The 24,751-nt window shown below is 54.1% G+C and overlaps 3 protein-coding genes across 4 annotated transcripts in view; 2 read left to right on the plus strand and 1 right to left on the minus strand.

Moving 5' to 3' along the window:
- Positions 1-9,501, minus strand: part of HIP1 (huntingtin interacting protein 1) — a 50,950-nt gene extending 41,449 nt beyond the window's left edge. The window contains exon 1 of one of the 2 annotated variants that reach the window (XM_040532855.1): positions 9,293-9,501. In XM_040532855.1, the coding sequence (XP_040388789.1) occupies positions 9,293-9,490 (198 nt within the window). In that variant the 5' untranslated portion in view covers positions 9,491-9,501. The remainder of the gene's footprint in view (positions 1-9,292) is intronic. The other variant, XM_040532853.1, reaches the window with a different exon arrangement.
- A 7,586-nt stretch (positions 9,502-17,087) lies between these two features.
- LOC121057983 (C-C motif chemokine 4 homolog) lies at positions 17,088-18,804 on the plus strand. The gene is made up of 4 exons (XM_040532860.1): positions 17,088-17,183; positions 17,424-17,631; positions 17,907-18,021; positions 18,467-18,804. Exons 2-4 carry the CDS (start codon positions 17,559-17,561, stop codon positions 18,564-18,566), a joined length of 288 nt encoding a protein of 95 aa, XP_040388794.1. The 5' UTR covers positions 17,088-17,183; positions 17,424-17,558; the 3' UTR covers positions 18,567-18,804.
- LOC121058008 (E3 ubiquitin-protein ligase TRIM39-like) lies at positions 18,791-24,713 on the plus strand. Its single transcript, XM_040532927.1, has 7 exons — positions 18,791-18,857; positions 19,108-19,664; positions 20,260-20,355; positions 22,078-22,308; positions 22,435-22,457; positions 23,006-23,118; positions 23,878-24,713. Exons 1-7 carry the CDS (start codon positions 18,791-18,793, stop codon positions 24,447-24,449), a joined length of 1,659 nt encoding a protein of 552 aa, XP_040388861.1. The 3' UTR covers positions 24,450-24,713.
- Positions 24,714-24,751: the final 38 nt, after the last annotated feature.

Here is a 24,751-nt window from a genome sequence, read left to right on the forward strand (position 1 = left end):
CATAGCTGCCTCTGCTGCCCTTTGGGGGGCTTTGTTCCATATTGCACAATTTCCTGAACATTCACTGCAGCAGAGCCTGAGTACTGCTGTCCCACCTCCTGCGTCCACCCCATCCCCAGCAGGCAGCAGCGTCGCACCACCCCGTCCCCTCCAACCCACACCTCCAAATGTGTCAACTGCAACCCGTGCACCTGGCCACAGCCAAAATCACAAGTAATTTTAAGGGGATGAAAGACCCAGATGTCATTAAGTGAACCGTCTTCTTTCTGCTCCCATTCATTTGCTTGTGTCCCCTCGCAGCCAGTACCAACCTCTGCATCTCCAGGTGACAGCTCAGGTGGGACCAAGGGCCTCAGCTCCCCCACACCCAAGGCTCCAGCAGACCTCGCTGGGCTCAGTGGCTCTGATGCTTCTGACATTTCTTTTGTGACCTCAGGGGCAGGAGACATTCAGTGCTTCAGCAGGGAGAGTTTGGGCAAACTGTTAGCGTATCTGGAGGTTACTGGAGATCAGGGCGTGGGTGAGAGCCCCTCCTTCGACATTTCCAGCTTTTGCTGGATGACTGCAGTCAGTGTAATGTAGGAAAGGAATCTCCTAACACCTTGCAGGAGCTCAGCCCCACGGCTGGTTTGAGTGCGCTGGGAATAAGACAAAGAAGAAAGAGGACATGATCTGACTGGAACAAGCATAGGATGTGTTCCTCAGCTTGGCATTTGCAGCAAACTTGGACATCTCCATTAAAAAAATAAAACTGGAATGCATAAGCAGAGACTATCCCTATTTCTAGCTGTGGCTCCTCCCCTGTGTATTTGGCCTTCCCTACAACTCAGTAATTCAAGGCACTTCTTTTTGAGCTATAAAAAGTGCCTGAGTGGTACTGCAATTTCTGGGAAGACAAATAAGAGGAGAGCACACATGAAGAGTGCAGGGCGAGCTCGCGGGGCCGGTGGGGAGCGAGTCATCCAGCTGAGGCCAAGAGCATCTCACCAGCAGATAAAGGAAGCCAGGAGCACCTTGTCCCAGTGTGGGAGAAAACTGGAGCTCTCTCCCAAAGGGGTTAATGCTGACCCTGACACCAGATCCACACTTCCAGCTGGGCAGTATGAACCATGCAAGCTCCGGGTAACAGAGTGAGGCCACAGAATTCAGCAAACCCAGAAACGCCTACCTCTGCCCTCTCCAGAGAAGTGTTTACCTCCACAAAAGCAGTCAGGCCTTGCTGACTGTAGGAACATTTCATTCCCGTTTGTGAAGTAAACAAAGCATTCCTTGCTGGGAAAACACGGGATCTCCACCAGGTTACAAACTGGGAACGATGCCACCAGAAGAAATTTTCCCAGGCCACACAGAAATCAAGGACTTCCTCTGCCTCCACCTCAGTGCTGCCTTAAAACCTCAAAAGCCTTTACTCATCATTCGGAGGTGGAACGTGACTGTTGTTGGGAGCAATTCTGAAGGCTGTACCGCTGGAGTGAGCGGCCCACGAGAAGTGGCCTAGCGACGGTGTGCTCAGTGTGCTGTTGACCACAGCTGCGGTGCTGAGGGACCCGCTGGGGTGAGGGCCAGCACCGGCATGGCCGCTGCCCACCCGCTCGGCCGTCCGAGCGCTACCAGCGCCCGAGCAGGGCGTGATTTGCTGTTCAATTCTGCGGATCACAGAGGATGTGCAGAGCCCCAGCCTGAATCAGTCGGGAGCCTCGTGGGCAGCAGGCCAGAAACCCAAGGGATGCATCTGGCTTGTCCAGAAGGTGCAAAAGGCTCTTTGTGACTCCTTCCTATGGCTGCTGCCCTGAGCGGCGCTCGCCCCAAATGCACAAAGTGCCTTCTGCGCTCAGAGGTCAGAGCCAAGTGGAGCTGCCAGCCCCAGACGTGTCCCCCAGGATGGGCAGCGCGCAGGGTGGCATTGGGGGCCCGGCCTCAGCGCTGGTGCCGTGGGGCTCAGAGGGCGCTCGGGCACTGCAGCACGTCCCCGGGGAAGCGTGCTCACGGCTGTCGGTGTTCAACAAGTGCTGGGACCCTGCTCCTAGATATGTGGTTTAACTTTCAGGTTGCCCTGCGTGGAGCCAGGTGTTGGACTTGATGATCTTCAGGGATCCCTTCCAACTCAGGATGTTCCATGGTTCTGTGATTTTCTGGGCTGTCAGGTGGAAGAGGGACAATTCGTGGCTTCCTGCAGCAGCGTGCCCCTGTGTCATGCCACGAGCACCTTGCAACACTATTTACACTTACGAAACCCTGTATTCTTGCTTGCTTCCATGTAAAAATAATGACTGGAAAACACTATTTTCCAGCCAGCATCTGCTAATTAAAATAAAAAGCATTGCCATACACTTTCTAGAGAGCCCTGGGCTGCTTGCATAGAAGAAAAGAGACAAATGTTAACAATAAATAGCAAGTCTCCAGCCTGGCCCTGATGAGAAAAGCCTCTTCTCCCAATGAGTCCCTTTGTTTACTGCAACTTGCCTCTTCTCTGCATGGTAAATATTTAATGTGCCGTCTTCAGCAGCCCAGCTGCTGGAAGAATAGCGCTGTTGGGGGCGCAGGGGTCTGTGCCCGTACAGGAGGAGCTGGGACACTTGGCAAAGCAAGAGCCAGGGGATAAAAACTGCAGGACCCCAAGGAACAGACTCCCCCAGGCCTATGGCATCTGGTGCTGTGGGACCGATAACCACACAAGTCTGGTCCATCTGGGAAGAGCACAGAGCAATGCTGTTAAATTGGGATTAATAGTAGTTACATAAAGCTGGGTACCAGTCAGACTATACCAAAGGCAGCAAAATTATGAAAGTCCCAGGATAAAGTAATGACAGCTTTGGTAATCTGTTTTGTTAGTTTGGTAACAGCAAAGAAATAGAGTCTTGCAAGACGAAGGATGGAAGAGCTGGGCAACTCGAGTCAACCTGGCAGCCTGAGTTTCATGACCAAGCTATGAAAAAAGGCTGGTAACCTCACTATGAGCTGCACAAAGCTTACTGAGTGCTGGAGCTATGTGATTTCACAGTAGCTGCTGAGAAAAAAGGAGTGCTTTTGTAGCTACCATGCTGATGCTGTTTGCTTTGATGGGAACAGAGAATGCAATGATGCCTGCCTGTCCCAGCACCAAAGCAGCATGCCTGGCTCAAGGCACAGCAGGAAAGGGTTCAGCAAGCATGTGCCAAGCCCCACGGGTGGCACAGACACAGCTGATGGACATGCTCACCTTGAAGCCCATGGTGGGGACAGGGAACACCTGGGATCTCCCCTCTGCTGGCCTGAAGGTGCTGCCGGAAGCCATGAGCCGGGTGTGCAGCCTGGCACGAGGCTCAGCCTGGCCTGATGGTACAGCCCTGGCCACGGCTGCCCCACAGCCTTCGTGCTGCAGAAGTGCCCTGACAATGGAGGGGCTGAAATTCTGTGGTTACACAAGGAAGCTGTGCGTGCTAAAGTAAAATATTAGTAAATATAAATAAAATATTAGATGTCTGCATGCAGTTTTGAGCCTGTAACTTCACCTTCTGCATGCAGACCAGGGGTAATTTACCTCCCACCCTGATTAGCCTGGAACAGCAAACAATGTACAATGCATCCAGCAGCAGCCGGGGACTCGCACATCCGGACTAAAATACCGGCTGTGCTGCTCATCGCATGTCCCCTTCGAACAGTCTGTCCCCAGGAAGCTTTCCTCTTTGGTGAGTGTGCAAAATAAATCAGGTGAGCCTGTGGCAGGGATCAGGACCAGAATCCAGTCTTTCTTCCACTTCTCGCACTGCTGCGTTGCTCTGGTTGCCATCTCGGCAGCAGCGGGATCCTGACTGCTTGGTTGAATTCGTGTGGTTTAAGCCAATTCTCTGCACCCAGTAAACGCTGGGTACGTAGGCATGGCCCTGCACACCTGCAGGCTGCTGGCAAAGCACCTGCCAACACAGTCTGGGGTACCTGGGGCTGTCCTCACCTGTCCTCCAAATGTTGCTCACTGTATGCTGGTATCTGTAATTATCAACGCTCTTAAGTAAAAAAATAATTTTTTAATATAAAAAAATATGTTTTAAGGTAAACTGTCAGATTTGCATAAGAATAAGCTTGCAAAGATGCAGCAACATCTGGCTTAAGCCCTATTCTTGCTTTCTCTGAGTCACAGATCCAGACAGGTTCTGGCTCAAACACATCTGTGCTTGCGAAGCCAGGGTCTCTGGAGCCTCGGCCTCGCGCAAAGGCTGGTGCTGATTTTAGCACGCAGTTTTCTTCCCCTTTGAAGCATTTGAAGCCAGATGATTACAAATATAAGAACCCAAACTATTTTGTCCTGCGTACATTTAAAAATGTTTCTTTCCAGCTGTCAGCCAGGCAGAGAAGACAATGAGCTGCAAAACTGTGGATGAGCAATGAACATGGCAAGACAGGAGCAGCAGCTTCAGCCCCGTGCCCCTGCTCTGCCCTGAGGTGTTTCCCCAAGCACCTGCAGCCCTGAGCAGCAGGAACCCAGCCCTGTGCCGCAGACCTGGCACCTCCTCGTGCCCGGCACCCGCTGCCTCGCCGTTAACCACTGTCCCCATCCTTCCCTTGGTTTTCTGGGCTCAGGGTTGCTGCCACTGCCGGCCGAGGGGACAGCAGGTGCTGAGCTGGGGATCAGGCTTGTCATGGCTGTGGTGTCCCCCAGCCCCGTCCTCCTGTGCAGCCCTTAGTGCGTTCTGGGGCAAGCCCCCATGCTAGTCGCCAGCTGGTCCATAAATGTCACGTTCCCACCTGAAGCAACCTGGCAGCAGGTGTCCCCACCTTCTGTGCCAAACCTATTTACTGTCCTGGGGCCCAGCCACTTCTTGAACCCAGGATCACAGAAAAACCTCAGTTATTTCTCCCCCCCCGCCTTTTTTTTTTTGTTTAAATCTCAGCTTTCATTAAAGAGAAAGCATACGGCTCATACTCTCTCATACAGCTAATCTGGTAAAAGACAAACTATTTTCTTTCACACAGATGAAGCTGTGGGGATGGAAATAAGTTTCTAAGCGAGACTCGCTGAAAAGAGCCGAGATGACTCATTTCTTTGCTGCTGAAGCTGTATTCACTCCCAAGCACCTCTAATTCCTATTAAAATAAAATACACCAAGAGCATTGGGGAACACTTGGGACAAAGCACAAGAGGTCATTTTTTCCTGGAGATGAAAGAGCAGAGAATTAATCCCCTGTATCACCAACTCCCCCAGGATGGGCTCAGCTGGCTTCACCCCTCACTCTCCACAGACAGGAGCTATTTTTTCCTGTTCTTGCCAGTGTCAATATGTTTCTTTAAATATCTGTTCAGAGAGGCTATATATATAGCAACACTCTGGTGCTTTTGAAAGGAGCCTCATTTCCTGTGCAAGAACTGAAGTTCTTGGCAAAACTGCCAGTGGCTGCAGCATCCGAACCACAAAAATTGTTTTCTAAAAGTGAAGATGTCAGAAGCAAAATGGCATTTCCTCCGCGACGGCAAGCTGCACTGAGCCACGTCCCGGTCACCGTGGGTGGGGAAGGGACGCGGCGTTCCCTGCAGTGGCACGGCCAAAAGCGGGGACGCTGCAGGAGCTGCCTCCCACCTGCACTGGGCCACAAGCCTCCGGCAGCTCCCCTGCCAGCAGGATGAAATAACCCCACTGCCCTCGACCCGAAACGAAACTGGCCCTTGCAGCCTGCAGTGTTGTGTTTTGGGCTTTTCAGCAGCAGAATGGTTGGAAGCCACCGCAGGATAACGAGCTGGTTTTGGTGCTGGTTCGGGGCAGTGGGGTGGCGTCGCGCTGCAGAAGGCAACAACAGCAGTGCTTGTACCCGCGGGAACCAGCACCAGTGCAGAGCTCTCAGGATGGAACCGAACCTCTTGGGTCACGCAAAGGAGGAATAAGAGGGTCCGCGAGCAGGCAATCGCCTGAACACACGGAGACCCCAGGGAGCATGAGCTGACAGTTTTGCACCCCTCTGCACCATGCTAGTTACCTTGGAGGGTACAAGCAGCAGTGAAGACAGCTCAATGATCACCTGCAGCTGCACAAATGACTTCCCAGGGGAATTTCTTAGTTGTAAATTGTTATTTTTGGTGGTCCTGCACCAACATGTGGTTCTAAGGACCCAGCTATAGCTGCAAACAAGGAAGAGAAGGTGGATGCAGCGGGCAATCAACAATCCATGTTTCTCTTTGCTATTGGGTGCCCTGCTTAGAAAAAACTTGCAGAGAAGATAAAGTGCAAGCTTTTTAGATTTCCTGGAAGAGTTTTAAACAAGAAGTGTCTTCTCCCAGCACTTGGCCACTGTCAGGACAAACCGCAGTGGACGAATGCCCAAGGACATGTGATGGGCAATGGACGCGGCACACGGCTATGCCACATCTCCTGAGACAAACCTGAGGGGACCTGGCTCTGGGGATGAGCACAAAAATTCCGTCCCCTCCACAATGCCCGACACCATCCAGGTATGCTCCCAGCGCATTTAATATAATACATCTCTGCTCAAGCCTTAAGGAGCAATGGAAACCATGACACCAGCCTTGTCCCCAGCCTGGCTGTAACCCAGAGGGAGAGCTTTATAACAGGACAGGAACATCACCAAAGCCCAGCAAGCTGCTTCTCGCTGCTGCTCTGGGCACTTACGCCCACAAAGGAAACTTCCCCCATTACCCCTTTCTGAGCACATTTGCCCCTCTCCAGCATTTGGTTTCCCAAAAGCTGAAAGGGGCTGGTGCAGGACCCTAAAGGCAGGGAGCCAGAATTGCTCTGGGTGAGGAAGGAAACTTTCCCATACATTCAGGTTTCTGGATGATGATCGTCCTTACCAGCAGTGCCAGGGATGCTCCTGGAGCTCCCAGCACTGCCAGCATGGAGGGGCTCCCGGGTCCCCCTGCTGTCATCAGAAGACCCCACAGGCAAGCTGTGAAGCTACAGTGGACAACAGCAGCGCACCAGCCAGCATATGGCACATCACAGGTGACAGCACTGTGCTGGCATCTCAGCGGCCATCCTTTGGAGGGGATGGGGGCAGAGGAGGCTCGGCACGTCTAGACAAAGCCAACGGCTCTGGGAAGTGCCGGGGCAGCTGGTGAGCAGCAGCAGCACCAGGAGGTTTCTGTGTCCTGCCGTGATGCTCTGCACTTAGTGCTGTCTGTGCGCATGCTCCCTACCCCACAGAAATCCTTCTTCCTTCTGACACCATTTCTGCTCTCAAGATCTTGGCTCATCCAAGTGCTGAACATCTTGTCTCTGCCAAACCAGCACATTGTGTCCATGCAGAATGAGACAGCCCCATCAAGGCACAGAAACGTCCACAGGGGACAGGCGCAGGGAGAAGCGAAAGGAAGTCCAAGCAGAGAAGATCCCAATGCACCCACCTAAGTGAGCAGGTCTTAGCTTCAGAAACTCAGTACGGAAAGGAGAATTTGCAGAGGATGCGAACATCACACTAGGTTAGCAGCCACGTGAAATACAAGCATATATCTCAACATATGGTAGAATTTTCACTTCTGGTGGTTTTTCTCCTTGCTCAGACGGCTTTGCTCTGTCCAAAGATTTATTCTACTGAGGTTGAAGCAGTGAGCAGCACTGAATCACAGCAAGGGAAACACTGACAAAAGGGAGAAAGCTGTTGCAACAGCCATGGCAGCAGTGCACCCCATACGGCCATGCACTGGCAGGACAGCACGAGTGCAGGATCTGGCATCCCTGTTACTCAGCTTCCCATTAAAACAACCAGCAATGACGGCAAAAGAAAAGGGGAGCTGTCAGGCAGGTGCCAAAGCCAGGCAGCCACGTCTCCGGGGCTCGCGGAGCGGCTCCCACCCAGCAGGGAGCCAGCCAGGGCCAGCACACAGCAGCAGCACATCAGAGACACCACGCGTTGCTGTGTCCTCATGTTTCCCACATTTGCAACACCAGCAAAACTGAGACACTTTACCAAGCACACATGAAGAAAAGGGACCACCAGGAAAGTTATTTCGACATATCCCCAAGCCAATGGACATCAACAGGGCAGAGCCACTGTGCAATGTGATGACCACCACAGGAGCATCCCACCACGAGAGCTTCATATGGTGCTCTTTTTCCCAAGCTGACTCTTCGACCACAGAAAACGGGTAGTGCCAAACCCAATTAGGTGTCATCCAGGCTCGCTGGAAGCCTATTTTGACATGCTTTCTATCTGTGGGGGCTCTTTTAGCCCAAGATATTGCTCTTGCTGCCATGGGACCTGCAGGTTTGGAGGCAAGGATGGAATGAGCCTGCGTGCACGTGGAAACCTGGTAAAATCTACATTTTGAAAGCCATTTGAAAAAATGGATGAACCTTTGTAAAGAAAAGTCACTTTCAAAAAAAAACAAACACCAAAACCCGAAAAACAAAACCCAAAAAACCACCCAGCATGAGGTTTCTATGATAAGACCTCAGAAAGAAGAAGTTTGACAAACACTGTGGATGACCAATGTGTGGAAGATCTGAGCACTGCCTGTCAAGTTCCCTAAACTAGAGAGAAAGCAAGAATTATGCAAAAAGAAGAAAGCAGTAAGCCAGGAAATTGCATAGCTGAACGCTCACAAGAACTAAAAGCCACGCAGGGACTGAACCAGCCCTTCGGAAGAGCACCTCCTAGAAACACGTGCCGTGTCGTTTGTCACCAAGAGCCTTCCTCTGCGTAGTGCCACATCCCACGTTAAACCCTGAGGTTTGTATAAGGACCAGCGTGGCCAGCAGGGCTAGGGAAGTGATTGTCCCCCTGTGCTCGGCTCTGGTGAGGCCGCACCTCGAGTGCTGTGTTCAGTTTTGGGCCCCTCGCTACAAGGACACGGAGGTGCTCCAGTGAGTCCAGAGAAGGGCAACGAAGCTGGTGAGGGGTCTGGAGAACAAGTCTTACGAGGAGCGGCTGAGGGAGCTGGGGTTGTTCAGCCTGGAGAAGACGAGGCTCAGGGGCGACCTTATCGCTCTCTACAGGTACCTTAAAGGAGGCTGTAGCGAGGTGGGGGTTGGTCTGTTCTCCCACGTGCCTGGTGACAGGACGAGGGGGAATGGGCTAAAGTTGCTCCAGGGGAGGTTTAGGTTGGATATTAGGAAGAACTTCTTTACCGAAAGGGTTGTTAGGCGTTGGGGTGGGCTGCCCAGGGAGGTGGTTCAGTCACCATCCCTGGAGGGCTTTAACGGGCGTTCAGATGCACAGCCCGGTGACGTGGAGCCCCCGCGCACCACCCCCAGCGGATCACCGCCGAACATGGCGGCCGCCGCCCCCAGCAGGGGGTTGGCCCCGCCCACCCGGGTTGGCCCCGCCCCCTGCCGGCTCCACCCGCCCCGCCCCGCCCCGCCCGTACCTGGGCGCGCTCGAAGCTCTCCCGCTCCGCCTCCAGGCCGCCGCCGGCCGCCCGCCGGCCGAGCACCTTGGGCAGCGGGTTGCCCACCTGCTTCATGGAGCTGCTCACGCGGTCCATGCCCCGCCGCCGCCGCTCCGGCCCCTCCGCGCCCTCGCAACCGCTCCGCTCCGAGCCGCCGCTGGCCGGGCCGCGCGCCATTGGCCCATCTGCCTGCCAGTCACGAACGGGCCCGCCCCCGCCCGCACCGCCTAGTCCCCGCCCCTTCGTTCTCATTGGCTGATCCCAGCGCCACTCAGAAGGAGCCCCCACCCCCCTCCCCCGGAGGGCCGTCCCCGGGCCGGCGCGGGCGGCCAGCTCTCGCGCCCGCCGCCACCGTCACTGGTCCGACTCCACGCCACTCAACGTTAGCTCCCGCCCCTCCGCGGGAGCCACGCCCCTTGTCCCGCCTCCACGGGCAACGACGACGGCTCGCGCCCCGCCCCCCCTGCCGGTAGCCGTGCGGTGATTGGCCCTCGCACCTGCCGCTCACGGCCTCTGCCCCGCCCTCCCCGCCCGCCTGGCGCCCCCTGGCGGCCGGGGTCCCGCTGCGCAGCGCCCGGGCCCGCGGGTGGCGGGAACTGGCGGTGCCCCTAAGGCTGGGCTATCTCTGGGCTATCTCTGGGCTGTCTCTGGGCGACCTCTGACCTTGGCAACGGGCAGCAGGGGGGCAGCGCTGGGTTCGTGCCAGATGGGTTCGTGGGCTCTCAAAACCCAGCCGCATGAAAACCGGCGTCTTTGTTCCTGGTGGGGCGTAGCCGGGCACAACCGTCTCGGGGGTGGCAGGGCAACCTGGGAGAAACTGCTGAGGATGGGGGTTGTCGCGAGCTGTTCTGCAAGCAGTTATACCCTGGGTAGCTCACCTTTGTGGCTTACTTTTCAGCTGAAACAACTGCTGCACAAGCGCCCTCCCGCAGGGGCCCAGGGGGGCCTGTGAGCAGGCTGTGTGATACACCTCACGCACGGCCACGCATGTGCTGTGGATATCAGGTTCTCAGCTGATGGAAACGGCATGCACCGTGTGTCCAGCGAGGCCATCTCCTCCCACCCCAGCTCGTCTTGACTCCCTGTCTGCATTCTCTCTAATGCACTTTCTGGAAACCTGCCTCCTTTCTTGGGGCTGGCCCCAGAGGAAGTTTAATGGGTTTAAGTCAGCCACTATTACAGCAAGATGATTAATAATTGAAGAAATGAAGTCATTACCGAATAGAGATGAAGAAAAGAAGGGACAGAGGGACAAAAAAGGAAAAGGAAAGAAAGGTCCCTTGCATGTCTGCCTCTCACACCCCTCTGCCTGGCTAAAGCCATCCTGCTCCAACATGGCCCCCCAGCACGCAGGCCTGGATGCTGGAGGGCTAGATGCACCTCAGTCCTGGGCTAGTGACCCCATGGCTGTGAGCTGTGCTCGCTTCTCCCTCTTACTGAAGAGCGGAGTCAATTCCCCTCCTTCCACAGCCAGGGCTGGGTGCCCATGCTGGGACCTGGGCTGCTCCGTTCCCTTGCCCAGCTCCAAGAGGCTGGGCTGCAGCCTGGAAGCGAAGGGCAGTGGGGCAGCCTGTCATGGGGGTGTCGGCCACGCGGGGATGGACAGCAGCTTCCCCACTGCCACCCAGCCCAGTGCAGTGGATTTTGCAGATCTGGGGCAGGAGGCCTTGATGCGTGGCTGGGGCTGTGGAGTGTGGTGCCCCACCTTTCAGTAGCTACCTGAGATGCCTGCCACCCGTGTGTCTTCTGTAGGATGAAGACCATGGGTCCGGTGTCTGCTGGGACATGGGCAGGACCATGTGTTCCCTCTCTCCCTTCCTTAGGGCAGTGCAGTGCTCAGCAGCAGGTGACCCCTGGTGAGCGCTGGCTCAGGCTGGGCAGAGGGAACAGGGCTGGTCCGTGCCTAACTGCGGGGCTCTGCAGGGTGGCCTCCCCTTGCTGCTCACGTGCTTCGAGGCTCCATCCATGCATAATGGCCCTGGAGGATGCTGCTCCCTCTCTGCTGGGACAAGGCTTCTCAGCTTGATCTCAGCCCTAAGGACCTACAAGCCACAGGGAACAAGAAATGACAGGAGAGAGGCCAGAAGGATCAGAAGGGGCGGAAGGGGCTGCGGGCCCTGACCGGGGCGGAGGAACGCTATGTTCCCAAGGGCTGGAAACACTATGTTTCCAACTGCCCTCCCCAGCCAGAGCTGGGAGACTCCCAGGGTCCCACTGCCACGCTCCCCCCACCCCCCTGTGGCCTGGCCCAGGCTCAGCGAGAGCACAGATAGCCCTTGTTTCAGCAGGAAAATAGAGGCACAGAGAGCTCCACAGTCCTTCCTCTGTTATCCAGCTGGCTGTACTGGAGCAGGCGGGCACAGAGCTCTGTGCAAAGATCCTGCTGCTCTCTTTACCCCCGGAGGTGAGATCCCAAACACGCCTCCATGCTTCAGTCACCCTTGCAGACACCCCAAGGCATAAGCCCTTGAGCCCACCAGAGCGGATGAGCCATCCCTAGTGGGCACATCTCCTGGAGGGCAGTGGCTGAAACAAGCCTTCCACAAATGCAATCATGTAACCACAAGTACAACCCTGGTGATAGGGCTATTTGCTCAGACCCTGGGACAAAAATGTTTTACAAGCCAAAGTGCCCACCTGGAGCAGGGTGAGGACAAGGTCTCGGGTGCAGGGTGGTGGTCCAGACCCAGCAGGAGGGTCCCTGGCAAAGCAAAAGGCATGTGGTGGCTTCCCCTGGGACAAGTGGAGCCTGCACGTGCAGGCTTTATCATCTTTTGATTCCATTTTTTTAATGCTTTGGGCAAAACAGATGCTGCTGCTGAATCCTTGTCAGCTAGTGCCATCAAAGAGCCTTTGTGGGAAGCAGCCCTGGCCAGCTGTGCAAGGTGGTGAGCGGGGAAGGGAAGGGAAGATTCTCATGCAGGACTGCCAGCTCCCACCTGGGAGCAGCCAAGACAGAGCAGCCAGTTGCAAGGGTCTTGGAGAGCTTAGCTATGGAATGTGAGGGCACCATGTGGTACTTACCTCTGTCTTGGGTGAGCTCTGCTACTTGCCCAGGTTTTTCAAGGAGGGATGCAAACCCAAGCATCACCAAGCCTCAGCAACTGTCTCTGCTTATCCAAGAATCCAAAAGCAAAGCTGAGCATGGTTTGCAGATGGACTTCTTCGGGAGAAGACCCGAACCCAACAGGGACCTTAGGCTGTAGTGCTGCTGGGGTGGCTGCCTAGATGAAGAACTTGCTGAGGAACAGGGCCTGGAGGTGGGAAGTGCTTGCCATCTGCTGGAGAGCTTCCCCACTGCAGGGCAGCAGCTCGGCAGGAGCATCGCACCAAGCCGGACACCCAGCCCTTGGGTGAGCACCTCATGCGTGCCACTTGTGCCGGGGGTGGGAAAGGCTGTTCTCCCCCCAGGGTAGGACACAAAAAGCTTGCTTTGCTTCTGTGGTAGGAGTCAGCCTTTGACTGCCAGAACATGATCACCGAGACAAGGTTTTCTGTGTATGACTTGGGGTGTGCAGGTTTGTGCGGAGGACCTTGTGCTTGTTGCAGAAGAGCATGGGCAGCGAATGAGGCAGTGGCTGCAGGACAGCACGGGCTGTAGATCCAGAGAGCCAGAGGTTATCCCTGTCTTCTCGTTATGATACAGGTTATAACCCAGCTGTCACCAGAGCTCATGTGGAGCACTGTCCTTGATTTTCTGCATTTGTGAAATCCTACAGTCTGATCTGCAGATGTCACATGTACCTCAGCTGCAGTGAAGACAACCGGAGTACAAAATACCATGTAATGCTGGGTGCTCAGAAGTATCAGGTCCTGAGTATCTCAAAGGTGACACACAAATGATTTCCTCTTAGTTTCTCTGAACTGCAGCTGCTGTACCTAAACCAGTCACTCAGTGCTACAGCTGCTGGGCAAACCCATCTCAGCTCCAGCCAGGTTGGTGCTCAGTGCTGAGGGCATCCTCAGGTAAACCAGGATACACATGCATGGCTGTAATTTGGCAAAGGCAGCCTGTCCTTGGAAGTGCTACCAATGCCTGTGGGGGCCAGATCCTGACACAGCAGCTGGCTACCTCCCACTCTTCAGTGGGGCTTGTCTAGGCACCCTGAATTTATCTTGGAAAACTGCACAAACTGCAAGAATATATTTCTTCCTTGAAGTGTACTTAGAAACTGATGGTGTCTTTCTGCTGACATTTACCAGAATTATTCATCCTGATATATAAATATTCATCCAAGAATTTCAATGCAATTTCACAAGAAACACTGTAGACCATACAGTCCTGTAGGACTGGCTGGAATCAAACATGAACAGTCCAAAAGGATGCAGACTAAGGATCCATCTAGCCCAGCACGTATGTCTCCAGATGTGGGCAGACTCCTTGAAGAGAAAGGCAAACGTTTGTGCTGACTCCCTTGAATGCACACACAGCCTCCAACCATTCTCATTTTACAAATCTTCTTGAGCTTATCACTTTGAAATCCATGCCCTGGCTCAGACACGTGGATATTTCCTTGTGTTCTCCATGTCCCTTGGCAAGATCTCATCTGAGATCTTGCTCGTCTTTCTCAGAGTTGCAGCACCCTGCAGTCTCTGACTTCCCCCGTGCCCTGTCATGCTCTCTCTGTTTCCAACTGATTTGTTCCCAGTTTAAACCCGAGTTCCCCACAGTAGTGATGTGGCAGCTTTTGGGGCACTGGGGTAATGTGACCCTCAGATGTAACTCCAAAACTGAGAGTCAGTGTGGTGGGGCAGTCTACCTTGAGGGCTAAGAAAAGACTTTCTCCTGCATCCCAAATCTGTTCCGGTAATGAATCCAAAGATACCATGTGTGGTTTCTATCGAAAGCTGAAACACACCATACGGCAGAGGTTTTATAGATTCCATAAATAGCTACTATTTAGGATGTATGATATGGAGGAGGTTTTAGAAATCAAAATATTTAGAGATTTGCGTTATTTGTCTTGGCAGGAAGGAGCAGCCAAGACTGAAATTCAAAATTGTCCTTCAAGGAAGGAATGGAGTTGAGGAAAACAGTGAAATGGGGAAATAACAGAGGTGTCAAAAGCTCCAAGAATTCCCTTTGCAATGAATGAAAGCAGGAGACACATTCTGGTATATCTGAAAGGATCACAAATTCATTCAAAACGTCTAGGCACATATATATTCCTGATAGAAAAAATTGATTTTCAAAATGAATCGTGACATTTCCATCAAAACCATATTTGAATATTGCAAGAACATCCAGAACACTCAGCTAAAAGCAGCTCTAAGGGGGCTGCGTCAGTGTGAGCTGCATCAGCAAGGTTGTCTCCAGCTCATTCCCCAGCCTCTTCTCCTCCTCGCAGTTTTATTCTAGTCCCCGCGTGGAGATGTGTAACAGGTGTGTTAATATTGGTCAGGATATGGAATGTGTGTGAATGCTGGATGTGAAAGCACTGGTAGAAGTGGCAGGAGCAGGGATATGAGAGCAGCAAGTGTTGGTAGCACTTAGGTTAGCAGGTCATCATGACTCTAGTGCATCACAGTCTCCATCTTCCCTTCCCTTCCCTTCCCTTCCCTTCCCTTCCCTTCCCTTCCCTTCCCTTCCCTTCCCTTCCCTTCCCTTCCCTTCCCTTCCCTTCCCTTCCCTTCCCTTCCCTTCCCTTCCCTTCCCTTCCCTTCCCTTCCCTTCCCTTCCCTTCCCTTCCCTTCCCTTCCCTTCCCTTCCCTTCCCTTCCCTTCCCTTCCCTTCCCTTCTCTTCCTTTCCCCTCCCCTCCCCTCCCCTCCCTGAGCACTTGCAAGCTCCAGGCCTAGAATCAGCTCTTCAGCTGGTCCAGGGAATCTACTTACTTCAGAGAATAACAGAATGGTTTGGGCTGGAAGGGACCTTAAGGATCATCTAATTCCAACCCCCCTGCCATGGGCAGGATCACCTCCCACTAGATCAGGTTGCCCAAAGCCCCATCCAACCTGGCCTCGAACACTTCCAGGGATGGGGCATCCACACCTTCTTCGGGCAGCCTGTGTGTCGCCACCCTCTGAGTGAAAAATTTCCTCCTAAAATACCTAATCTAAATCTACCTTTCCTTAGTTTAAAACCATTAAAACCATTGTCCTATCACTACTCTCCCTGACAAAGAGTACCTCCCACCTTTCCTGTAGCCCCCTATAGGTACTGGAAGGCCACTGTAGGGTCTCCCTGTAGCCTCCTCTTCTCCAGGCTGAACAACCCCAACTCCCTCAGCCTGTCTTCACAGGAGAGGTGCTCCAGCCCTCCGATCATCCTCATGGCCTCCTCTGGACTCGCTCTGACAGGTCCGTGTCCTTCTCGTGCTGGGGGCCCCAGCGCTGAACACAGGGCTTCAGGTGGGGTCTCACGAGAGCAGAGCAGAGGGGGAGAATCACCTCCCTCACCCTGCTGGCCGCGCTGCTTTTGATGCAGACCAGGGTAGAGTTGGCTTTCTGGGCTGCAATTGTACATTGCCAGCTCATGTCAAGCTTCTCGTCAAGCAGCACACCCAGGTCCTTCTCCTCAGGGCTGCTCTCAATCCATTCTGCGCCCAGCCTGTATTTGTGCTTGGGATTGCCCTGGCCCAGATGGAGACCTTGCATTTGGCCTTGCTGAACTTCATGAGGTTCACACAGGCCCATCTCTCAGGCCTGTCCAGGTCCCTCTGGATGGCATTCCCATCCCTTCCCTTTGGCATGTCGACAACACCACACAACTCGGTGTCATCAGCAAACCTGCTGAGGGTGCACTCAATTTCACTGTCTGTGTCACCGACAAAGATGTTAAACAGTGCCGGTCCCAGTACTGATCCCTCAGGAACACCACTCATTACTGATTTCCACTTGGACATTGAGCCATTGACTGCAACTCTTTGAGTGTCACCATCCAGCCAGTCTGGACCACTTCCCCCCTGGGAGTTCCTCCTCTGGGTTCCTACAAGACCACTACTTTGGGCAGTCATTTCTCTTTTCTTAATCATCCTTTTTCATAAAGGAAATAAGTCCCTTTCTTCACGGAACCATTATGAAAAGCAGCCTGTTTATATGGCTGTGGCCGTGATTGTCCAGTGCCCAGACACAGGTGCTAGCACCATGGATAGTAAACTCTTCCTCCGCTTGCCTGAGGCTTCATTCACAAGCCTGGAGGTCATCAGAGTCCTTCTGTGGGGATGTGACATTTCCAAGAGGAGTTTCCCTGCCAGTGCAGTGACACCATTCCTGTCCCAAACAGTATCAGCTGAGAGTGCAAATACCTTCTGTATGTGTGTATGGCTGCTGGGACAATGACAAAGCAATACCAGGAGGGTGTTAATTCTATGTTGCTGGGGCCATATAATCATCTAAGCCAAACTGCCAAGCCAACACAGTCATGTGCTTCTAAAGCTCTTTGTGATTGTTAACAGCCAATTCTCATGTCCATGGATAACATAGTGGTATTTTAGCTGTCACTGGTATTTGTGGAACTGCACCGTAGTTACAGAACCAGTTACCCAATGACTTCCTCCAAATGATGGGAAGGACAAGAAAGGAGCCTCATCTTAGGATACATGCTGTACCCTCAGCTCTACATGGCTGCATTCTGGTGGTGTCCTGGTCCCACAGAGAAAGCCCCATCGTGGCAGGGCAGCGCTGTGAGCGGGTAGGGTCAGCAGTGTGCCTTGCTGACCCGCTGAGCAGGCAGCCGGGGTGGCTGGCCTGACTTGTGGGCTCTCCCTGCTGCCATGGCTGCAGGGAAGTGGATTGGCCCCAGTTTTTCCGTGATGCAGATGTTCTAGGAAATGCAAGTGTATGGCAGCCATGCTTATTCTCCACCTATTGCCATCACATGACTTCTAGGCAAGAGGGCCAGCTACTAAGCTCCTGAAACATTACTTCTAGGTATTACTTCTATTCTATGTGTCCATTTGGTCTGGGGAAATGAAAAGAGAGTTGGTCATATCCTGTTCTTTATCTTTTCATAGTATCTTTTCATCATATTCTACTTGCCACATCAGGGCATTACTGCTCATCAGGGCTCCAGGCACTACTTCCCTCCACTGGTACGGTACAGGACTCCACACTCCTGACACAGCATTTCTTGACACAGCACTTCTTCCATTGTGTCATGTTGTCTTTCAGCAACAATTCCGACATGTTTCCGGCCTTGGTTTCCTTTATAAAGTGGGCTGAACCCAGGGATCCTGCATCAGTCACAGCAACAGGCCCTTTGCAACAGTCTAGCCTGACTCCTACAGTTTCTCTCCACCAAAGAGCATGAAGTCCTCCACAGCTGCCCTTGCTGTTCTTGTTGTGGCTGCCCTCTGCTGCCAGGTCCTCTCTTCTCCAGGTGAGTCCAAGCTTTCTTTTCCAAGGAACTCTCTACTCTTTCTTTCTGCCATATTAGGTCCAGTAATGCTTGGCAGCTCTCTCTTCTGAGCATCTGCTGCAGGAAAGGAGAGGCACATCTTGCTGCTCTTTGGCTTACTGAGGAAAGGGTGACTGTGGTGGGAGACCGTGCTGGGAGCAGCATCTCCTCCAGTGGGGCCATTCTGGTCCTGTTACCCTGCTTCTCCCTGATGGCACTTTTCCTGGTCTGGTTTAATCATGAAACTTCTCTTCCAGCTGCTGTCAACTTCTCCGGTCCCTGCTGTGTCAAATACTTGAGCAAAAATTTTCCCTTGAGACACGTGACAATGTATGAGTACACGAGTATCCACTGCCCCCAGGCAGGCGTGATGTGAGTAGATCTGCCCAGATGCCAGGAGCTGCCCCACAGATGGGTGACAGTGCCATGAAACCCCACAGCACACCCTGTCCTGGCCAGGGGAACCACCGCATTAGGAGAACAGCCTGGAAACAACTGAGAGGCCAGCTCCCTGTCCCAAACAGCCAGCTTTTGGTCTTCATTAGATTTTGAGTCAAAAGAACTTCTGCTGGTTGCCCCCACCAAGATAGCGGGTCCCAGACAGGCCAGCTGGGGGATGAAGTGGCTTTTTCCTCTAAACGGCAGAGGGCAGGACACCTGTAATGACATTAAACCCACCCCCTGTGTTTCCCTGGGGCTGCTCTGCAGTGATAGAGGTGTGTGGTTTAGTGGGGTTCCCTGGTGGCAAGGAGCAGGCGGTCCCCCTGCCCTATCCTCCCTTCTCTCCCAACTCCTTTAACTGGATTTCCTTCTGCAGATTCACCACATTCAAGGGCAAGTCATTCTGTGGCAACCCCCAAGATGAGTGGGTCCAGAATATCCTGAAACAGCACAAGGACCAGGCTGGCAGTGGATGAGCAACGCCCTGCTCCCTTCAAGCATCAACTCTGCTGAGGAACTCTTCTTGTGGTCAACTCTGAGACATGTCCCTGTCCTCTTATCACCTGTGAATTTTGTAGACTGTTTGCTATGGTGTTTATTTAAGTGCATGAAAAAGCATCTTAATTTATTTGTTATTTTCAGGCAAACTTTTTGTTCTAATTTGTACTGATTGTATTTCAGTTATTTTTGGATAATAAAAATGATCAAAACCTGCACCTTCTCCCGCTGCCTCAGGATGCTGTGTGTAGGCAGCAGCAGGGTCAGTGGTCCTAGGGCTCTGCGCTCCAACCCTCCTGGCAGCCCCACAGAGAGGCTGGTGTAGGCTCACCACCCTCAGCAGCTGCACAAACATCCTGGTGGCTGCTACCAGACCAGGTGCCACCGTTCTCCAAGGCCTGTGGGAGCCCAGGGTGGCCTCAGTCCACCAGGGCTGGCCGCGGAGCCTGGGTTACTCCTGGTGCTTCATGATTCTCCGCGCTGTCCCTGCAGGGCTTCCCTTACACTTTCAGCCCTGAGGGCCCCGAGGCAGCCGCAGCCCCAGGCTGTGCCGCTGGGTGCCACGCTCCGCCCCCAGCTGCTGCCGCCTGCTTGTGGGTGTCTTCACCCCGGGCTGCAGCGGGCTGGGCTGCCCGGGTGAAGAGACTGCCATGGCCCTGTCCGGAGCCCTGGAGCGGCTGCAGGAGGAGGCCATCTGCTCCATCTGCCTGGAGTACATGAGTGAGCCTGTCAGTGTCGACTGCGGGCACAACTTCTGCCGCGGCTGCATCACCAAGCACTGCCAGGAGAAGTGTCTCTGGAATGACGCGCCCTTCTCCTGCCCGCAGTGCCGGGCCCCCTGCCGCCGCAGCAGCCTGCGCCCCAACAGGCAGCTTGCCAACATCGTGGAGAGCATCCGGCAGCTGGGGCTGGGGGGCGGCGTGGCGCCAGGGACCCCACTCTGTACCCAGCACGACGAGCGCCTCAAGCTCTTCTGTGAGGTGGATGAAGAGGCCATCTGCGTGGTGTGCCGGGAGTCCCAGCACCACCGCTCCCACGCCGTCTACCCCATTGAGGAGGCCGCACAGGTGTACAAGGTAGGGGAAGCTGGGGTGCCGGGAGCACCCCTCTGCAACGGCCCTGGGCACTGCCTCGGGCAGGCAGGGGAGGGGTGGTAAAGCCACCCAGCTGCTCGTTCTGGGGGTGAGGCTGGACCCGCTGCCTCCTGAGCTGGTAAGGGAGGCAGCCAGCCTTGCCCCTGTCTGTGTGGGTACAGGGGGCAGCCTGGCTCCCTGCCCCTGGAGGAGGCCAGGGCTCTGGGTGCTGCTGTGGGGATGTTTTGCCTCGGCAGTGGGGTACAGAGCTGCTGGCACCCAAGCCCCATGTCCAGGCGTTGCTCCCAGCACCACGCTGCTGGCTGGCCCGCGCCCCAGCAAGGTGGGTGCAGTCGGTTCACTCTCTGAAGCTAAATAGTGAAGAAAGCAGTGGAAAACCCATGCAGTGTGGAGGGGGTTAACATGGCGAGCAGAGCAAAGAGCACAGCTGCTGTGTTCGGGTGCCAGGGTTGGTACCGCCTGGCACAGGGTCACCCTCCCCTCGCTGCCTGCTGGCACCGGCAGCTGCCGGCCCAGGGATGGGGCAGAGCAGGATGGGTGCTGCTGGGGCGAGCTGATCTGTTTCTGCTCTTTTCAGGTGAAGCTCCAGAAAGTGTTGGAACATCTTTCCAAGGAAGTAGAGGATATGAAGAAGTGTGAGTCAGTGACAAAGATGAAAATCCAGGAGTGCAAGGCAGGTGCCTGGTTTAATTCTTCAAGAATTAGCTTAGATGGCATTAGGAATTAAAAAAAATAATAATCCTGAATGATCTTATCTGGTGCTTTGAGTTTTCTGGGGCTGTGACATGTCCCAAGTCCTGCTGTCATGGGGAGGACCCACATCCACCGATGATCTTGGCTGCAGCATGAGAAGCAGTGACAGTGCCATAAGACCTTCTCCATGGAGTGAATGACCCACACACGATGAAAATGCTTAGTTTCCAGCGTGCTGAGCCTGCTCAGCTCTGTGTGCCAAGCAGGGGTGAGATACCCACTGCAGTGGGCAATGCCACTGGGATGGAAACCAGGATCAGTAAATGTGGATGGCTCAAAAAATATTAAAAGGTCTGTAAATGCTTTAAAAAAAGCAGCACACCATCTCTGATGAAATCATGGGGGCTTGTGCACCAGTTAAACAGTTATATATATATATATATTTTTTTTTTTTTGCTTGAGTTAAAAACAGGAGTGAACCACATGAAGACCTCTGCCCCACAGCAGTAAGAACTGGAATTGGTTTTATTGCAAAAACAGAATAGCTGAATTACTGCACCTCTGCCTGCCTCCAGGCAGTCCTGGGGAAGTAGGACACCAGCAAAACAGAGTCAGTTTAGACGGGAAAGTAAAAGTAACTGCAGAAAAGGACAGGAAACTGCTGGATGGAGAGTTCCTGAGCTGAGTTGATGATTAATCAGCTTTGGCAGGGAAAACAGGTTTCTCTGGGCTCTCCCAGTTATCTGTGAGAGCTGCCACTGTCTGCTGCTTGCGGGTGTTGGGTTTTTGGGGTGCTGCTGCGTGCCTGCTGTGCCCCTCAGGCACTGGCATGGCCTGGGATAGGGCTTGTGACAGAGCTGGGTTCTCACCCCGCCTGCCTGAGTCAGGGCTGTGGGGTCACGGCCCCAGCTGCCCCCGGCTTCCTCTGGCCCAGTGGCTGATTGGACTGCTTTAGTAAAAAGGAAAAAATGTCCCTTGTGAGTGCTGGGGAGGAAGTGTCTGACAGTCCTGGCTTATCAAGCATACATGAGTCAGGTTCTGAAAAATCATGTGCTTGGACAGAAGAATAAATGCATTGCAGTTTCCTTTCATTTACCTTCTGGACTTTGAGACTTCCCGGTCCTAGTTAACCCCAGCGTGTTTTTCAGGAGTTGTTTAACTTTCATGCTCCAGGTTTTGGGCCAAATGACAACTTTCAGGGCTCGGGGGAAAAAAAAAAAAAAAAAAAAAAAAGCACCACAGCCCCTGCCTGTTGCTGCTTCTCAGCCCTGGGATTAGTGAGAGCTCTCAGCAATCCAGGGAGCCCTGCCCAGCTCCCCTCCAGCCCTCCCATCCCTGGGTGCTGATGTGCTTCCCTGGGGCTTCCCAAGGTAGGCAGATGGCACCACTCCTAACAAGACCCTGCCTGACACCCCATGGCAACTCCTTGCAGCCCCCACAACCCCCTGTGCTGCACCGAGACACCAGTGGGCATTGGAGGTCCACCCAACCAGAACTGCTGCAGTCAAAGCCCTACTGCTGGTAAACTGAAGACGTCCAGTGGGAACTCTGCCTAAATAAAAGCACAACGATTTTCTTTTGGATCTTCATTTAAATAAACACACACAAAAATGCAGCGGTTTCCTGGATGCCGGGCATAGCTCTGACTTAGCTGTCTGGCTAACATTTCCTCTCTTCACCCCTGCATCTTTCCTATCACAAGGAGACAGTAAAGAAAAAGCGGGAGAGGATTGTGAGCGAGTTTGGGAAGCTGCATCGGCTGCTGGCTGCTGAGGAGAAGCTGCTGCTTCAGAAGTTGGAGGAGGAGGAGAAGCAGATTCTAGTGATGATCTCTGAAAACGTGGTTAGGCTGGTGGAGCAGAAGTCCTTGCTGGATGAGCTGATCCTGGAGATAAAGGAGAAGATGCACCTGCCGGATGAGGGGCTTCTCAAGGTCAGGCTGTGCTTCCAGCCCCCTAACTCATCCCCGACCTCAGCCCCAAGGCCTCTGTTGTCTGGATGGGTTGCTGAGGCCAGGCTGGAGTGACAAACCCAGAATGACTTTCTCTTCTCCTTCTAGGACATGAAATGCATCCTGAGCAGGTAGGCACCTGAGCTCGTTCCTCCTACAGTCCCAGCTGCCTGCAGGCTCTCAGTGTGATGTCCATGTGCCATCCACCCTCTGTCCTCCCTGCCCAGTGTCTCATTTGTCCTCCAGAGGTGGAGTGACCCAGGGCTAACAAAGGAGGGGACTGGAACCAGAGTGGGCTGCAGAACACTCCATCCATCCTCTTCTCCTAGGGCCCGAGAGCCCTGGAAGTCTTGCCTTGTGCTGTGGGCTGTGAGATGCGAGATGTGTCTGCACCTGAGGGGCATGCTGCCAGGCTGGCCTGGGTTTCTTCCTGCCCTGGGCATCCCTGCCTGGCAGTGGCACCGCAGCTCCATGGGAGCCTTTTCTGGTGCACCACTTATCTCTAGAGCAAAGGTCCCATCATGCTTGCTGCCAAGAGCAGTGCTCTGGGATGACAGAGGAGATTGAGGGAGGAGATGCATCTGTGCAGCCAGAGGAAAGGCATTAGAAAGCCCCCACAATGCAGCAGGAGCTGTGCTGTAGGCATTGGATGTTGCCCCCCGCATTGCTGTCCTTTCAGGTGTGAAGCGGTGAAGTTCCAGACCCCTAAAGCTGTGTCTGTGACCCTGAAGGAGGACTACAGCATTCCGGAGCGCTGCCTGGGCATGAGGGACATGCTGAAGAAGTTCAAAGGTGAGGGGGCTGCTTCCAGCTCCTGGTGGAGGTGGTCCTGGTTCCCCCATACCCTGGGACACAACGAGGTGTTGCATACCCCTGACATGTGGGTGAGCCACTGGTTTGGGAGTGATCCTGGCTGAAGCCTTTGGTCCCGCCAGGTTCTGGAGAAGGATACGTTTGCGTGAGGGAAGCTGTGCCATCTCTGCTGCTCAGATGCTGTCGGAGATGCTGGCTGTGTCAGAGTCCATCCATGCTTGGGCTCCTCTTTAATGACATGGTTTCAGACCATGCCCCAGTTCAGATCAGGCTTTCTTGTTAGCACCAGTGCTAACTGTAGGTTTTTCCAACAAGTTTGGTCCAGATGGTCCTGTTTTGCATATCAGTGGGTTCAGGCTGATTTCATGGTGAGGACACCTTCCTCCTTCTAGTGTCAGATGGTTGGGAGGTGACCCTGGTGCCTAGGAGAGCATTGCCCACAAACTCTTATTTTCAGTATTGCTTCTGAAGCTGTACCCCGGCTGCTGGGTTGCCCTGGTTGTTCTTGCTCTGCGGTCCTGTGCCAAATATTTTGATGTAGTTTACAGTTGAAATGATTTTATGAATCACACTTCTCCACGCTGGGGCTGGCAGCACGAGGCACTGTGCAGTCACAGGCACAAGCAATTAAACACAGCCAGCAGCAAGGGCTGCAGCTGGGGCACTCCAGCATGTCGGTGCGTGACACCCAGCCTGCCCATGAAGTCCGCTTGTCCTTCCTCCCTTCTCTCACACCAGTGGACGTGACTCTAGACCCTGAGACAGCGCACCCTGATCTTATCCTATCTGAGGACCACAAGAGTGTGCGGCGTGGGGGCAGGAAACTGCTCCTATCCTTCTTTGACAACCCCAGGAGGTTTAGCTCCGCTCCGGTGGTGCTGGGAGTGCAGCTCTTCTTCTCAGGCCGCTGCTACTGGGAGGTGCATGTGGGAGACAAGCCGGAGTGGGGCTTAGGGCTGTGCAAGGAGGCTGCCAGCCGGAAAGGCAACATCCTCTTCTCTCCAAACAACGGCTACTGGGTGCTGCGGCTGCAAAATGGTGGCAACTATGAGGCCCTCACCTGTCCTGTCTCCCGTCTGACCCCGAGCATCAGACCCCGGTGCATCGGCATCTTCCTGGACTACGAGGCTGGAGAAATCTCCTTCTACAATGTGAGCGACCGCTCCCACCTTTACACCTTCACTGACAAGTTCTCAGGGAACCTCCGGCCTCTTTTCTACCTGGGTTCCTTCCTGGGGGGCAAAAATGCAGAGCCCTTGGTGATCTCCTGGATGAGGGACATGCAGGGGACTGGCTGCATCGTCCTGTGATGGGAGGCAAGCAGAGACTTGGGGGCCCGATGGGCTGCTCAGGTCAGCAGGGGGGTGATGGCTGGGCAGCAGCTGTGTGCATGGGGGGCACATAGCGATGGCCCCACCAGCCCCTGCTCCTGCCAGGACTGTGCTGGAACTGGGGCACCCGTTGGCCACCACCGTCTTGCCACTCACCCATAGGCTTCTGGTGGTGGGTGCTGCTTTGTCATGCGTTTGGTATGAGCTGTACTGACACAAGGCAATAAAGGGATGATGTGGGGAGCCCTGAGCAGTCAGCAGTGCAATTTTTGTGGTGCATC

Source organism: Cygnus olor, chromosome 20 (assembly GCF_009769625.2).
Source record: "Cygnus olor isolate bCygOlo1 chromosome 20, bCygOlo1.pri.v2, whole genome shotgun sequence".
Taxonomy (NCBI): Eukaryota; Metazoa; Chordata; class Aves; order Anseriformes; family Anatidae; genus Cygnus; species Cygnus olor.

Bases quoted from the DNA above. Each gene is read 5' to 3' on its own strand.
- LOC121057983 (XM_040532860.1), top strand. From the start codon at position 17,559: ATGAAGTCCTCCACAGCTGCCCTTGCTGTTCTTGTTGTGGCTGCCCTC. The intron at 17,632-17,906 runs GTGAGTCCAAGC...CTTCTCTTCCAG, and splicing joins CCAGGTCCTCTCTTCTCCAG to CTGCTGTCAACTTCTCCGGT. The intron at 18,022-18,466 runs GTGAGTAGATCT...TTCCTTCTGCAG, and splicing joins TGCCCCCAGGCAGGCGTGAT to ATTCACCACATTCAAGGGCA.
- LOC121058008 (XM_040532927.1), top strand. From the start codon at position 18,791: ATGATCAAAACCTGCACCTTCTCCCGCTGCCTCAGGATGCTGTGTGTA. The intron at 20,356-22,077 runs GCAGGTGCCTGG...TCCTATCACAAG, and splicing joins TGAAAATCCAGGAGTGCAAG to GAGACAGTAAAGAAAAAGCG. The intron at 22,309-22,434 runs GTCAGGCTGTGC...TTCTCCTTCTAG, and splicing joins CGGATGAGGGGCTTCTCAAG to GACATGAAATGCATCCTGAG.